The 16378-nt window shown below is 44.8% G+C and overlaps 1 protein-coding gene across 1 annotated transcript in view; it reads right to left on the bottom strand.

The window, feature by feature from the left end:
- LOC310791559 (receptor-interacting serine/threonine-protein kinase 3-like) overlaps positions 1-16378 on the bottom strand; it is a gene marked incomplete at its 3' end in the record, with an annotated part of 93474 nt that overhangs the window by 74125 nt on the left and 2971 nt on the right. The window contains exons 2-6 of the mRNA XM_083653228.1: positions 9913-9982; positions 9116-9279; positions 8854-9019; positions 8289-8438; positions 1130-1275 (exon numbers count right to left, since the gene is read on the bottom strand). Coding sequence (XP_083509354.1) covers positions 1130-1275; positions 8289-8438; positions 8854-9019; positions 9116-9273 — 620 coding nt within the window. The 5' untranslated portion in view covers positions 9274-9279; positions 9913-9982. The remainder of the gene's footprint in view (positions 1-1129; positions 1276-8288; positions 8439-8853; positions 9020-9115; positions 9280-9912; positions 9983-16378) is intronic.

Below are 16378 nucleotides of genomic sequence, written 5' to 3'. Positions count from 1 at the left end.
ATTTCACAGGAAGTCAATAAATGGAGTTGAATTACCTGAAACCCAGGAGTAGGCCTCGGATAGCAGGCTGTAGAGCTCTGATGGTTTCACGGGACAGCCCAAGCCTAGGTATTGAAGCTAGCTATCAGCAGCTCCCGTTAAGTAGATTAGGGACGCTGTTACAAAAATATCTCACACAGACACAGTCACACCCATACGTGGAAACAGAGGGAAAACGACTAGAGAATGGGGCGACAGAGAATCCGTGGCTTTCTTCAATCACTAGCAGAGAGAGGGGGTGCGCAACTGAAATGCCACATCATATACTATCTCTAAGCCAACTCCCACTTCCTGTCCAACCCAGTGCTCAGTCACAAGTCACATGACACAACTAATCAGGGGGTATGTGACAATACATATCTGTGACAATACTGTACATACATTACATACATACATACATACATACATACATACATACATTCATACATACCTACAGTACATACATACATACATACATACATACATACATACATACATACATACAAACATACATACATACATACATACATACATACATACATACATACATACATACATACATACATACACAGTCTCCAGAAAATTGTAAAATAGCAACGTTTTAGACCAACATTGCTATGACAGACAATACCTATGTGACGGACAACAAATAGAGCAGGCTGCCTGCCGGCAAGGAGGTACATTATATCGCTCTCATCTCGTTCTCTCTCTGATATAATAAGCATATGGGCCGCTGTGTGTCGGAAAATAAGCTATTTACAAGACATAAATACAGGCATTTCACATGCCCTGTTTTCCTCGTTTTCAGGTTGCAGTTCAAACTGATTATCGTTACTGATGATAATCAAACCGAAGTTGTCCGGGTGACTTAAACATCATATTTAAAGCTGGAAATAAGGTCCAGGGTAAAGAACTGAATTCTCCTTTCCTTTAAGTGATATATAAGCGGGGGAAAGGGGGGGGGGGGGGCTATGCTAGTGTCTGTGGCTAGTTGGCGGGCAGGATATGGGTCTGTGGGATAATGTCCATTGGGGGGAATCCCCAGCCCATTACAAAGCTGTGCTCAGTTAACAGACTTGAGAAGTATCATTGATCAGTGCTGTTCCTTCACCTGTAGATATCTGAGGCGCGGGTCGGGGAGAAAGATAGATCATCAAAGGCCTCCGGTGGCATGTAGCTTAGCGTTCCTGCTACATGTTTGCTGTGCCTCTTGGTCATGATGGTCTGGGTATACCTGGCAAGTCCAAAATCAGTCAGCTGGAGAGAGAGAGCGAGAGAGAGAGACACACACAGAGAGTTATTGGTTTCTGTGAACATTTGAGGATGCAGCCACTTCCTCATAACTCTGCTATCAACATCAAGAAATGTCATCAAACCAGTCTAACCTAAGAGAGAGAGAGAGTGAGACACAATAATGGCCTCTCTTTATTTCAACAACAAACATATCACATCATCATCATCATCATCATTGATTGATTGATTGATATCTTTATTGATTCAATAAATGCAGAATTGTGCAAGACAATACAACAAAACAATATTGATCAAAAGGATTAAAACACAATAAAGCCAGAGGGCTTGTTTCCTTGTGGTCCTTTGTAAGGGACAAGTGGAGTGAGTGTATGTGTGCATGTGTGAGCGCATGTGTGCGTGGGCAACATAAACAACAATTAGAACAACACTACTCAACATCAATCATTCCTTTGTTTCAAGAATGATTGACCTTGGAGCCATACACTTAACACGTTCACTGCCAACAACGTGTTAACACGTTTTCAGAATCCAGCTGTTGACTGCCAACAACGTGTTAACACGTTTTCAGAATCGATTTTTTTTTTTTGACGGTGGATCGTTGATCTGGCCCTTTTGCATCTTCTATTATACTGTTAGAGCCGCCGGGCGTGTGCAATCCATTCCGCCGACCCACTGAGTGGCGACGGTGCTCAGACTATTGAGTGTTGTTTGGCCAGAAACGCACGCATTCCAGCTGAGCTCAACCGAGGACCCAGAAGCGAACGAGCCTCATTCTCATACTGTAGGCGAAAACCTTTCACACGGGCGCACGGCGGTGGGGGGTTCCAAAGGTGGACTGGGTGGAAAGCACACTTTGAAGCGCGCAGCATAAAGCCTAGAGTCACACAAGGCTTCGTCAAAGCTCTCAACCGAAAATCCAAGAACGGATTAAGCCACATCCACGCTCGCCGACGAGGGGCCGCCAGAGAGGGAGGCTGCTGCTCACTGCTCAGACAGGCAGGAGAGACTGGCTTGTGACTGACAAACGCTGCTGAAATCCACCAGACACGCCCACGGAGGGAGGAGTTGTAAGGAGAGGGGGTGCGGGTGCTGCTATGGAGGAAATTACTGTTCAGAACTATATTGTTTATGTCTGATGTCTCACTGATGCCAAAAATAAATGGTTAAAGTGACTGTTTGATATTGAATTTCACAAAACTGCGATTATCTCAGCTTTTTGTCTCAGACGCTGAAACCATGCTGTACTCAACGGCTAATATCTACATAACTACTAACTCTACAAACTAACTCTTTTAGACAGAGAAAGCACACATTCTATTAGTACTTTTGTGAACTTTGTGTTCACAAAGTCCAAGCAGAAAATTATCCTTGGCTCTTGTAAAATGAGCCAGAATCCTCAAAAAAACCCTCTGGCAAAAGCTACCTACAGTAAAAAAAAAAGGCTGGCAGTGAATGTGTTAAAGGACGGCTTTACCGTGGGGAATATGAATATATATCAATCTCACGCCCCTAAGGTTTTAGAATCCGTTGAAATATTTTGAAATTGGAGCTTCACTGCCTGACCTATCAGGCATCTCTCACATTTTTAGGGAAGCCGGATGACGCGTTATGCGTCACCCGGCTTCCCTCCCCGCTTGCGGAACTCGAGCGCCTATGAACTACAAGTCTTGTGAGCCATGGTCCCGCCTCTAGAGGTCCTCCACGCCCCTTCAGAGCTCTTGACGAAAAGCAAAAGGCAGCCATCTTGTTCACCCGCATAGCATACTGTAGCTAGGTTAGCTTTCCATAGCTCCTTGCCAAGAGACCATATCTCTGGAACGGAAGCACCAAAAGACACGGGACTGGCGGCATTGGAAAGCTCGTCAAATTTTACATCTAGTAGTAGGTGAGTTGAAGTAACGAAATCAACGCTGAGCAATGTACCCATTTTTACACATTTTTACAGAAAATAGTTACAACATCAGATGCGCGTAAATTTATGAAGACATCTCCCGACATATATACTACCGTTTACATTTGGTGCAATTTGGAGGCAATTTTATTTTCGATTTATTTCTTCTTCTTTGTATCTTTTATTGTCGAAGCCTTCTTCTTCTTCTTCTTCTTCTTTGAGTTTTATGGCGGTTGGCAAACATATATGTGCATTACCGCCACCTACTGGAGTTTGATATCAGCCAAATGCCTGAGGGGTGGGCATGAAAACGAAGGCCACGCGAGCCCAGTGCATTGTGGGAAATGTAGTATTTCGGGTCCCCGCACCCGCCCCTCCCATCCACCACCCCCCCCCCCCCCCCCCCCCCCTCCACACAGAGTGGATTTCTGGTGATATCTCTGGCGGGAAACAACCAATTTCAAAAATTTCAACGGATTCGAAAACCTTAGGGGCGTGAGATTTAATATATATTCATATTCCCCACGGTAAAGCCGGCCTTTAATGACTGATCAGTCATTGAATGAATGGTTATTGTAATTGTTATGGTAACAAAAATGCACCAATCAATAAATAAAAAGAGAGACCAGCTCATATAATAAACCAAAGACCTACCAGGGGTTCAAATGCTGCAAGCATACAGGAGACAGAGGAAAATAAAAGGTTAGGATGTCATGCCCAGGCCACGGTGTGGCCTGCTCTGCCTGCTGTGTGATTATTTACTGAGGAGCTAAACTCAGTGGACATTCAGTGGTATGCTGTACAGGAATTGGTTGTTATGTTTGTCTGCTATGTTGTGTGTGATATTTCCTGAGGAGCTAAGCTCGGTGGACATTCGGTTATTTGCTGTACAGAAATTAGTTGTGTTGTGTTTATTCCTTGTGTAGTCTCTGTCTTCTCCCCACCTGTTCATGTTCCCTCGTTAGTCTGCCCCATTACCTGAGTTCTCCCTACCAATCAGTTCTCCCGTTTTGCCCTGTGTTCCTGCCTTCCCAGCTGTCCCTCGCAATGCAACGTCTATTGGCTTGCTATGTTGATGGGGAAATGGACAAGAAAAGAAAGGGTGGCACAGAGAGGGAAAGAGAATCTGTAGCCCTGGCTACAGATGCTGCAACATGCAGTAAAACAAGTGCAGTTCGCCAGAAAGGCAGCAGAAACACAACGCACACACAACCTTTTTTCATCCTTTTTTTGCTGATTGAAGTAGCCTAAATAACACGGTCATCTTTTTTATTCCCAAGGGGAGATTGAGTCATGCTAGAGTTTCTCACACTCGGGTAGGGAAGAATAAACATCAAAAATTAGCTCTGCAGCCTCTGCTGTCTTAGTGTAGCCTAAACTACAATATATCAGTGGAAGACAATTGTCTAATTGCCTCTAGAATATTCAAGAGAAATTCAATTAACACATTCAGTGCCAGCGACGCCATATGGCGTCATTAGAAATTTACCGTACAGTGCCAGCGACGCCAAATGGCGTCATAACTCGATTTTTTTTTTTTGACGGGGGGGTGTCGATCTATGCCTCTTACATCGCCTCTTACAATATTCAGAGGTATTGAATGTGTCTAACCTATTTTACAGAACCCTTAGGTGGCGACAGCGCTCTCCAGATGAGAGAACGTGGAGTGAAACACACAGAAGAAGTCATTGGGGGGAAGGAAATCGCATCGCATCCGTCCGTATGCAGCGGCTTCATTGAAGCAACGTTTAGCTGTGCCCCTGCAGCAGCCAATCTGCTATCACAATTGAGCACCTCGATGTCCGCTGCAACAGCCTCCGTGTCCGCTGCAACACATGATCAGCCGTGGATTTGTTATTATTCTCAACTCGAAGCATGGGAGCTGGTACACGCGGCTGTAAAAAAGCAGGATCTAGCAGACTTTTTCAGTGCTGAGCACAGGCAGATAAAACAGCAGAGCAGAGAGATACTCCTCCCACAACGGGGGGGGGGGAGGAGGAGGGGGGGAGGTGGGCACGCAGAGCCAAGTACACAACACAGACCCAGACAGCAGGACAGGGTTGGCAAACGCAAGCCAGAATATCCGATGCCCACCAGCAGCAAAAGATCAGCAAGAAGCTGCAACCAGCAGCGCATGCAGGCGCCAGCGCTGCTGGTTTCAGCTAAAAATATTATTCTTCCAAACAAAATTCCCTTGCCTTCACTGTTTTATTGAAGGAAATTATTTTTGAGGTGTGACTACATCAGAAAATTAGCTTCAGAGTCAGTGATGTGCTTGAAATGTTTAATTTCACAAAAGGCTCATTATCTCAGCTCGTAGAAAAAAAGCTCTTTTTTTCGTTCAATCAAGCTATCTTCTCCGGCTCATAACTAAAGAACGGAAAATGGGATCAATAAACTTTTTTTTGCAGGTGATAGAAGAGAGTCTCATCGTTATTTGTGCGTGTTCAGTGTTTACATAGTAATTATTAAAGAAATTATATGACTGTTTTAAAATGCATTGCGGCCTATGTGGCACAGCAAGCAACCTTTTGCCCAAGGGCCGTGGCACTGAAAGTGTTAATAACACTGATTTGTATTTATTTATTTATTTATTTTTACATTAGGCTATATTTAAAAAAATGCCATTCGTAAAATGTAAACAGTAGTGGCTAAACTGCATGGGTTGGGTGACTTGTGTTCCTTTTGATGGCAACAGAGACAGAGATTCTTATGGGACTTGACAATGATGACATCATTGACAGAGAGGCAGAGAGCAGCCGCGGAATGCGCCGCCTACTGGTTTACTAGTGGTTTTATTACTTATTAGTCTGAAGTAGGGATGTCACAATATATCGTCCCACAATCAGTGGCGTGCCTGACCAAGTTGGTGCCCTAGGCAAGATTTTTGCTGGTGCCCCCCCTCCCCCCTCCCCCAAAGAAAATATAATAAAAATTATATCGCAGCTAATCCAGCACTGCAGTGCAGGCTCAGAATCACCCTTCCCCAGTGGCGCTGGAGGTACTTTTAGGTAGGGGGTGCGTTTTTTGGACTTTTGGACTTTTTTGGACTTTCATCCATATTTAGAAGAATATTTAATTTTAAATTAACATTAGGATTATACTGTTGTGATGTCATTATTCAGTATCTTCTCCTTTTCTCACTCACTTTCATGTAAGCACCTGCTCTCCCTTTAGTCGTTTTACACTACAACAGACAGAAACACAGGCATAAACACTGAACTTATTATTATTATTATTATTATGGAAAACCAGATTATGATGAAAATCAAACACTTTTGAAGAGAGAGCGTATGAAATAAGATTAGAGCTGGGAAGCACAAACTGTTTTTTAATGCATCTTGTTGGTGGTATAAACACAAGACAGCCAAATCCAACAATTTCGAAAATCCATTTCTTGCCACCAGGGGGTGCTGCAGCACCCTCAGCACCCACCTTCCAGCTCCCTTCCCCCACTCTGGGAAAAAGCTCCGAGCAGGTAGAAGGGGGCGCGGCCGCGCAGTGGGTGGGGTGGTATGGATTAGGGACCATGGTGAAAGTGCTGCAGCCCGGGCAGCCAGAAAGCCAGAATTAGAAAAATGATTTCACTATTATTTAAAGACTTAAGACGTTGTTCTTCTTATTTTTGTCTACTATTGTAAAATAATAGTAGGCCTATTATCATGAAAAAGTATTTTTTTTTTTTTTTTTTTTTACCCTCTCTGGCGCCCCTAACGGCTGAAGCGCCCTTAGCATTTGCCTAGTTCGCCTAATGGACGGCACGCCACTGCCCACAATATATCACGATATCAAAACGTGACAATATGTATCGTTGAGATGAAATCTCATATCGTGAGAAGAAGAAGCTGAACATGGTGGCACTGATCTGCATCTGATTGCATGCTCGCTCTCCTTTTCATCGCTTTGTTTGAACAGACGAGGGACGTTACAGACACGGAGGATGAAAATGGTGAAGTTACTCAAATTAGCGTGGATGATGCCCCCTCAACTTACAAATCGATCGCAAAAAAATATTGTTAAAAATATCGTATCATATCGTTATCGTGAACCCAATATCGTGTATCGTATCGTGAACTGAGTGTATCGTGACACCCCTAGTCTGAAGTAATAATTACACCTCAGGGTTAAAGTGGGTGCATCTCATTTTAAAATTGGACTCAGAAGTTTGGAACCATAGACGGTATGAAAATATGGACAGAGCCACCGTGATGTCACTCATTCATTTCTGGACTCTTGTGTTGGAGCCTTGAGTTTTGCATTGCTCAACACTTGGCTATAGAGACTAAAACCATTGTTGGCCTAATTTTTCAGAAACAAAGGTTGGGGCTTGAGCAGAACACACTACCATGTGTTTAATGTTACGGGCTTGCTTAAACAGGAAGATGTTTAATGAAACTGAGAATATGTCAATGTTTATTATTATTGTTATTGTTATGACGTGTAGTTCTTAAGCCTGTGGAGAATAACGCAGTATCCACGATCTGATCACTCTTCCTTAAATAAAGTTTGCTGTGAAGCGTTTGTACAGAGGGATGTTTTTGGTTTTACTTCTACATATTATACTTGCAGTTATCTAGGCAATGTTGATGTTTCTATTAGTGAACAAATAGGTAGCATGTATCATCGCGTTAGCATTATATTCACTAAATCTTGCTTCAAACGACCCAAATTGGGCTTCAAACGGCGCGCGTCGGCCCGTATTGGCCTGGCCTGCTTGGTATAAATGCCCGGCCTGAATTATGATCCCAGTCCGCCCCGCAAGGCCACACAGCAGCCGAGCTGCGGGCAAGGCAGAGCAGCAGCCGAGCTGCGAATGCGAACTGCAGGGCCAGCTCGGCGAGCTGCAGGACAGGTGAGCCCGTGCAGCAACAGGGGATATATGTCTATATATAGACATATATATGTCTATATGTATATATATGTCATATATATGTGTATATACAGTATGTATATATGTGTGTGTGTGTGTGTGTGTGTGTGTGTGTGTGTGTGTGTGTGTGTGTGTGTGTGTGTGTGTATGTATGTATGTATGTGTGTATATATATATATATATATATATATATACCTGCAAATAGCCCCAGTAAGCATACAGTATGAACCTCAGCAGTATGAGTGTGGGACAAACCTTGGCATTGAGGCTGTCATCCAGCAGCACATTATGGGGCTTCAGGTCCAGGTGAAGGACAGAGAGGCTATGGAGGAAGTTCATGCCTCGAGCCACTTGGTAAGCCAGTCTGAAGGCCAGCGGCCAGGGCGGGGTTCCATGCAAGCTGTTCTGTGGGGGGGGAGACGAAAAATCTAGGTTTCTTCCCATAATGTGTGGAAAAAGGACAATAAAAAATCTTGGTGCAGGCCAGAAAGAAAGAGGTCTGTAGGTAGATGGCACATACCCGGTAATTGGCTAGGAGGGAAGGTAAGTATACAGTAGGAAGGCAGGTGGGTAGGTAAAAAGGTACAAGTTATGAGAGTAAACCAGGTAGGAGGAAGTGGAGAGGTAGGGAGGTAAGTAGGTACAGTAGGTTGGTAGGTTTGTAGTTAGTTACATATGTAGGGTAGTATCTATATAGGTACTACCTACATATCTAAAAGTACTACGTACAAATCTAAAAGTACTACCTACATATTTAAAAGTACTACCTATTATGTAAAAGTATTACGTACAAATCTAAACTTCTACCTAGAAAGGTTACCTGCAGGGAGGCCAGGGATCCTCTCTCCATGAACTCCATGACCAAGCCGAGCTGTGAGGACCTATAGAAGGGCGGCTGGCCCTGGAAAACACCAAACACCTGGACGATGAATGGGCTGTTTCCCTTAACCATCAGGTCCTTCTCACGCAGCAGGGACACGCCCGATCTGTGTGTGAGGTGTGTCGGTTAGACGCACTGGTAACAATTTAATTCAAATTTTAATTTGCAGTCAACAGAAATCTCTTAGTGACTAGTTAGTTACCCATCATCCTTATGAAGCAGTTTAACAGCCACCTCACATCTCCACTGAAGATGCCTGGCTTTATAGACTTGTCCAAACCCCCCGGAGCCAATCTGTTCCCAGCTCTGCAGGCTGGAGTCACGAACCAACACCGGAACGCCACTGCTGGACAGGGCCATAGTTCACTAGAGGGGGGGCAGGGTTACAGTGGGAGGTTATTCGTGGTAAGGAAATGTACACAGTTTCAATATCGGAAGTCTGTTTCCAAAATTATGTAGCTTATCTCCATTTGAAAGAAGAAGAAAAAGTAATCTGAAATTCATTGTTCAGTATGCCAAAAACTATCGACATCTAATGTTCTGATTTTGTCATCCATGTTTATACAAACAGAATGATTGTTTTTTTTAGCCTTGGGGATGACTGAGACCAAAGAGGTTTTAGTATGAAAGGGAGTGAACCTCAGTTTTGTGGAGGTTGTAGTGTTTTGTTCACAATGTATCAACAGAAACACAACATGTATCTGAACTTACATAGGCCTACTTCTTCTCACACGTCCTGCATATTTCACCAATTCAATGAACTGAGACTACAACCTAACTAGAGTTGATCAGGCTTCCACTAAAAGTCAGAAATACAATTTGGTTATTTTTGGCCACATTGACAGCAAAGGTTGGATATTATGGCACTATGAACGCCATCTGCAAACAGCAGGTTCATGATTTGAGAGACTTTAATACCTTGTCTTGCATGCAGAAGTCGACTATGCAGTTATAACATACAAATGTCAGCTAGTGATCATCAAAAAACAGTAATGTTACCTTGGAAGATGTTTTCCTGGTGAATTCACAGCAGCATCCAGATCAAATCACTGAGACTTTCTGTCTTCACCTAGAGAGAGAGAGAGAGAGAGAGAGAGAGAGAGAGAGAGAGAGAGAGAGAGAGAGAGAGAGAGAGAGAGAGAGAGAGAGAGAGTTATTGGTTTGGTTTCTGTGAACATTTGATCTGAGGGTGCAGCCACCTCCACAATCAAGATCTAGAAATATCAGTATGTTATCAAACCAGTCTAACATGAGGCCAGAAACCTGGTCTGAAGCAAATCATTCACAAATCAGGTGATGAAGTTCTACCATGTGTCCTGTAGATGGAGACATTAACCACATCATCTAAAGCCTGGATTATGCTTGACGCTTTGGCCGGCCGCATGGAAATGAGAGACGCGGAAACATGGCACGAAAACGTTTGAGTTTTTATACTCTGTGCGGTTTGTCAGCGATGAAAACCGATATTCTCCCAAACTGTAGGGGGCAGTGTATCAAAAACTCCTGTCTACAGCGGGGTTCTCATGGAAGAGTAGTCAAAGAATTCATTGAAACAAAATGGCGACCTACATGACAGATTGCTATCTTCTACAAGAAGAGGAAGAACTATTGTGTTTATTAGCTCTTCTGCGACAGAGAAGACACTATTTCTTGCCAGGAATTGTTCACCCTTTGGCTATCACGGTGCTCTTTCATCGACGAGTCATATAGATGTCTGTATCTCTTCACTCCGGCGACCATCAGCTCCTGTGCTTCCGCCATTTTCTCCCATTTGGTCCGCACAGCCGCGTCGGCGTAGTTACAAATTTGTGGGGGTGCACGGCCAGGCGAAAACCGTCCGCACGGAGCCTTGCGGAGGGGCGTGTCTGCTGATTTGACGTCACTTTTCCATGCGGACACTCGCGTTCCTCGCTGATGCGGAAAGCATAATGAGCCCTTAAGTGAGCTAATCAGCAGACCAACATAGCACAACACTGGGCCAGGCACGGACTGCATAATCGGGCAAAAAAACAAAAACGTTTTTTTTTCTTTTTGCAGGCCAGGCCAGGCCACCGGGCATCGGCAAGTGCGTACGTTGACATACTTTTTTTGCTACTGCTGAAATGATGCCACTGGTCGTAAATCAGGTTGGACTTTATTTTTATTTTGGCGAGCTCCATGAGCCCGGTTTGCATTTCATTTATCCAGGTCTAACTTTATATTTTTGGGGGGATTCTCTATCATGAACCCCTGTATGCATTACATTTATCCCGGTTTAACTTTATTTTTCTTTGGGGGATTCTCTATCCTATAAATCACTGATGCCCTGCTCTCATCTCAGGAAGAGCATCATCATATCATTACATTACATTACATTACATTACATTACATTACATTATGTCATTTGGCAGATGCTTTTATCCAAAGCGACTTACAATAACACATTTTTGTCAGCAATAGAGCAATCAACTATGCAACACAGTTGATGACACCTACAACTTCTGAAGGAATAGTGGTAAAGTTTAGTTTAGTTTAGGTTAGTTTTTTTTATTATTTTTTTAAGAGAAAGAAAGAAGTTAGTTTCAAGAAGGGCTGCAGATGGAGCCTGAAAAGGTGTGTCTTTAGTCTTTTCCGAAAGATCGGCAGTGATTCGGCCGTCCTGACTGAAGGTGGAAGCTCGTTCCACCATTGTGGTGCCAGGGACGAGAAGAGTCGCGAACGGGATGAGCGACTTTTGAGCCCCCGTAGCGGAGGAGGGGCGAGGCGTCCTGCACTGGTGGAGTGGAGGGAATGGTGAGAGGTTTTGGAGCCGGACCATAGAGTGTAAGTACAGGGGGGCTGTCTGGTGTACTGCCCTGTAGGCCAGAACCAGTGTTTTGAATTGAATGCGTGCCGAGATGGGAAGCCAGTGAAGGTCCCGGAAGAGGGGAGTGACATGAGAGAATTTGGGTTGGTTGAAAACCAGATGGGCTGCATCGTTCTGAATGAACTGAAGCGGACGGATGTCAGCGGCAGGAAGGCCAGCCAGAAGCACGTTGCAGTAGTCCAGGCGGGAGATGATAAGTGACTGGACCAGGAGTTGTGTCGCTTCCCTGGTGGTGAGAAACGGGCGGATTTTGCAGATGTTGTACAGGGAGAACCTACAGGAACGAGCTGTCGCAGCAATGTAGGCCGAGCAAGACAGCTGGTTGTCAATGATCACCCCCACGTCTTAGCTGTTTCGGAGGTAAGTACAGTGGTATTGTCAATGGAGATGTAGAGGTCTGCTAGAGGGCAGACCCTCTAGGATCATCATGGAGTCATATGCCAAATCTAATTTGTTTATTGTTTCATTAAAGTTTATTTAACCTTCTTTCTAGTCTCTCATTATTGAAGTGATGTTTTAAACTAATTTCAATAATGAAGACTACTTAACACGTTGAGTGCCATAGCCGAGATATCTCGTCTTACATAATCCAACGGTTGAGTGCCATAGACGAGCTATCTCGTCTTACATAAACATTTTTTTTTTTTGACGGTGGGACATCAATCAACCCCTTTTACGTCTTCTATATCACTATTGGAGGAAGAGAATGTGTATAATCTATTTTACCGACCACTAAGTGGCGACAGTTCTCTCCCAAGACAGAGAGAAAGCCAGAGCCACGGCGGGTCCGCTGCAGAAAGCCAGTCTAATTACAAGGAAATAGCTGGGCGAAAACTCTTTCGATTTCACACACACACACACACACACACACACACACACACACGCGCGCGCGCACACACACACACTCGAGTACCTTTGCGCATAAATAAGACCAGAATCGCAAAAGCTTCTTCAAAGATCTCAGCCGACACGAACGAGCCAGTTTTTTTACAGTCCAGAGTGACTGCCCGAAAGCGGCCGCGGAGCCTCCACCCCCTCCGCAGCACAGACGGAGGGAGGAGTTTGGAGACACACACACACTCTCTCTCTCTCTCTCTCTCTCTCTCTCTCTCTAGTCCCGAGAGAGAGAGAGAGGAGAGAGAGAGAGAGAGAGAGAGGAGAGAGAGAGAGAGAGAGAGAGAGAGAGAGAGAGAGAGAGAGCACACAGAGTGGGAGACAGACACGCTGTGGGGGCAAAGAACGGACAGAGATCTCTTCCTCTCAGAGCCGCGGAGCAACGCGCGAACACACACACACACACACACACACACACACACACACAATACAGTATACAGACTTGCCCAAGGGCACCCATAATCACAGGCAGGTGACTGTTGTTTGATTGAATTTCACAAAACTGCGATTATCTCAGCTTCCTGTCTCAGACGCTAAAACCATGCTGTACTCAACGGCTAATATCTACATAACTACTAACTCTGCAAACTAACTCTTTTAGACAGAGAAAGCATACATTCTATTAGTTATTTTTAGATGATTGGTGTTCACGAAGTCTTAACAGAAAAGAATCCTCGGCTCTTGTAAAATGAGCCAGAATCCTCAAAAAAAAAACTGGCACAACTTACCTACAGGATTGAAAAAACGGCTGGCACTCAATGTGTTAAGCCAAATGCCCAGTCCAGCATGTCATCCCATTCATTGTTATACATGCCCCTTTCATTCATGCCTCTCTCATCATCCATTCAGTCCCCCACGCTCTCCCGCTCTGGCCAATATTCAATCAGCTCATCTCCCTCGCTTTTCCTGCTGGCCAATCAATTAACTGGAGTAGTATATCAGACGCCATGTTTTCTACTATGTTGTAACTCACCTATGTGCTGTCACCCCTGATCATCGCTGAAGCCGTTGTTTCCCCCCACCTCTTCCCCTGACCACCACCATATATATATATATATAGGTAATGATAATAATAATTATCATAATAATTATCATAATAATAATAATAATAATAATAATAATAATAATAATAATAATAATAATAATAATAATAATAATAATACATGTATAAACACACACACACACACACACACCCACACACACACACACACACACACACACACACACACACACACACACACACACACACACTGTGGGAACACCAAGATATGTGTTGTGGTTGTTGGTGTTTGTGGAAGAAAAGAGCAAAGAGGGTTGTTTGTGTCTTCCTCTTTGAGGTTCCATTCTTGTGAAAAACTGAGTGAGCAGCTCACAGTGGCTCTGTGTGTGCTGCTGTTTGTGGCACACCAAGTGCACACCAAGTTGTTGTAACACAGTGATTTCCAGTGAACTGTTGGTACAAGCTTCTGTTGTGCCAACATACTGAGTTCGGTGGAAAGGTTTCACTCAAAGCTTTGACGTGAAGCTATTTCACTAATCAACTCACATCACATCACATCTGCTGCCATCCATGCCACCCATGCACTGGAAAACTCCAGTTCAATTTCTAACGTAAAATAAGCTGAAATCACGTTTGTGACTTATGACCCAGGAACTCAGGAAGTCTGTCAAAAAAGGCTTTGTGGCATCAGAACCTCTATGAAAGCTGATAGATGACGTCCTGATGCTGCCAACAACCCAGATCATAGGGCCTTTTCGCAGCAACCAATCTGGTAGGGTGGTAAAGCAGGAAGTAATCTTGCGAGACAGATTTCGAAAATCTGTCGGCAAGCTCCGTGAAAAGCTGTATAATGGCGCTCGCAGGGGGCAGGCTCGCAGAGGGCAGGCTCGCAGGGGGCAGGCTCGCATGCTGCGCTTTACGTAATCAAAATGGAGTGGACGTGACCGATGTGTAGTCGAAACGTACCGTTTTCAGCGTGGACCAAGTTGCTACTTGCTATTAGCAACGAGCTAGCGATGTTGTTGTTTCATAGTGACAGGGATTTGAGAGCGACACGCAGGGAGGGGAAAGGAAATCCATGGTCAGAGCCGGGCGGTTGGAGCCAATGACAGAGCTTGCAGGCAGCGGAAAGGGATTTTCTTCCGCTGCCGGCCGAGCCCCTCGAGTTCCTGTTACACAGCATTGAATTTGAAACGAAGCTGTCCCCAGAGGTTAGAGAAAAAGCTATACTTTTTTTTGCTTCATCCTCGCATACACTACGTCCTGCTGCGTGATCCTCCCGTTTTCTCCCCAATTGTACTTGTCCCAATACCCCCTGCTGTCCCGGTCATTGCTCCACCCCCTCTGCTGATCTTGGGAGAGTTGTAGACATGCTTCCTCCAATACATGTGCAGTCATCAGCGGTTTCTTTTCACCTGAAAGCGAGACGTTTCACCGGCAGGACGTAGGGAGGATCACACTATTCCCCCTAGTTCCCCTCCCCCGGAACAGGCGCCCCAACCAACCATAGGAGGCGCACGCAAGTGCAGCGACCTGGAGTCATACCCCACCGACCGGGTTCCCACCTGCAGACACGTACAATTGTGTCTGTAGAAACGTCTGACAAAGCTGGAAGTACCGCTGCCGGGAATTGAACCTGTGTCCAGTACCCCTGTCTGTCTGCCGGTTTGTCTGCCTGTCTGTCTGCCTGTCTGTCTGTCTGTCTGCTTGTCTGTCTGTTTGTCTGCCAGTTTGTCTGCCTGTCTGTCTGCGTGTCTGTCTGCTTGTCTGTCGGTTTGTCTGTCTGTCTGTCTGTCTGCCTGTCTGTCTGTCTGTCTGTCTGTCTGTCTGTCTGTCTGTATGTCTGCCGGTTTGTCTGCATCTCTCTCTGTCTGTCTCTACACGACCCAGATGCCCCTTGCAGTGCTGGGACTGCGTTGTTGTTTGAATCAAACTAGAGCTGGTCTGATTCAACCTGTCAGAGCAGGTCTGAATTCCTCACATCCTCCCACTGACATGAAACTGTCAACAGGCTGGATTACAGCCATCTGATCTGTTGGAAATGAAAAGGTAAATCAGAATCAGAATCAGAATCACTTTTATTGGCACAGTATGCAAGTTACATACAAGGAATTTGTCTTAGACTGTTTGATTGATAGGTTGACTGTATGCAGCGTAGCGGTCACATCAATATACAGAGATAAGAAGTGGAAGATAACTAAAGACAATCACAATGTTGCAAGTGCAATCAAATCGAGTAAATATATACAATATGTACATGAGTGGTGAAGTGTTCTGTGGATAATAAATATGAATTTATGTTGAATTTACATGAGATTTACAGACTGAGTTAAATAGGTGTTAAATAGGCAGTGGATTTACATGAATGTACAGTCCCAGTTAAACAGGCATTACATTAGATATGAGTTACAGTTTTATTGGGGGGGGTTCAGCTAAGTTCAGGAGGAGGTAGTGCGCTTGCACGGGGGGGGGGGGGGGGGTTGTTGGTGAGGTCCTTGGTCGAAGGGGTTTCCGGGCCTTGTTGATGAGGGTGATGGCGGTTGGGAAGAAGCTGGTCTTGGTAGACCTCAGTCTCTTGCCGTGGGGGAGTGTCTTAAAGAGTTTGTGGCCAGGGTGGGAGGGGTCGGCCAGGATCTTGCGAGACCGCTTCAGTGTCCTGGCTGCATGCAGGTCCTGGAGGGATGGCAGGCCGCATCCGATTATCTTCTCAGCGCAGCAGATGATGC

The sequence above is a fragment of the Poromitra crassiceps genome (assembly GCF_964638095.1).
Source record: "Poromitra crassiceps genome assembly, chromosome: 16".
Taxonomy (NCBI): domain Eukaryota; kingdom Metazoa; phylum Chordata; class Actinopteri; order Beryciformes; family Melamphaidae; genus Poromitra; species Poromitra crassiceps.
This window is presented reverse-complemented; position numbering and strand designations above follow the sequence as displayed.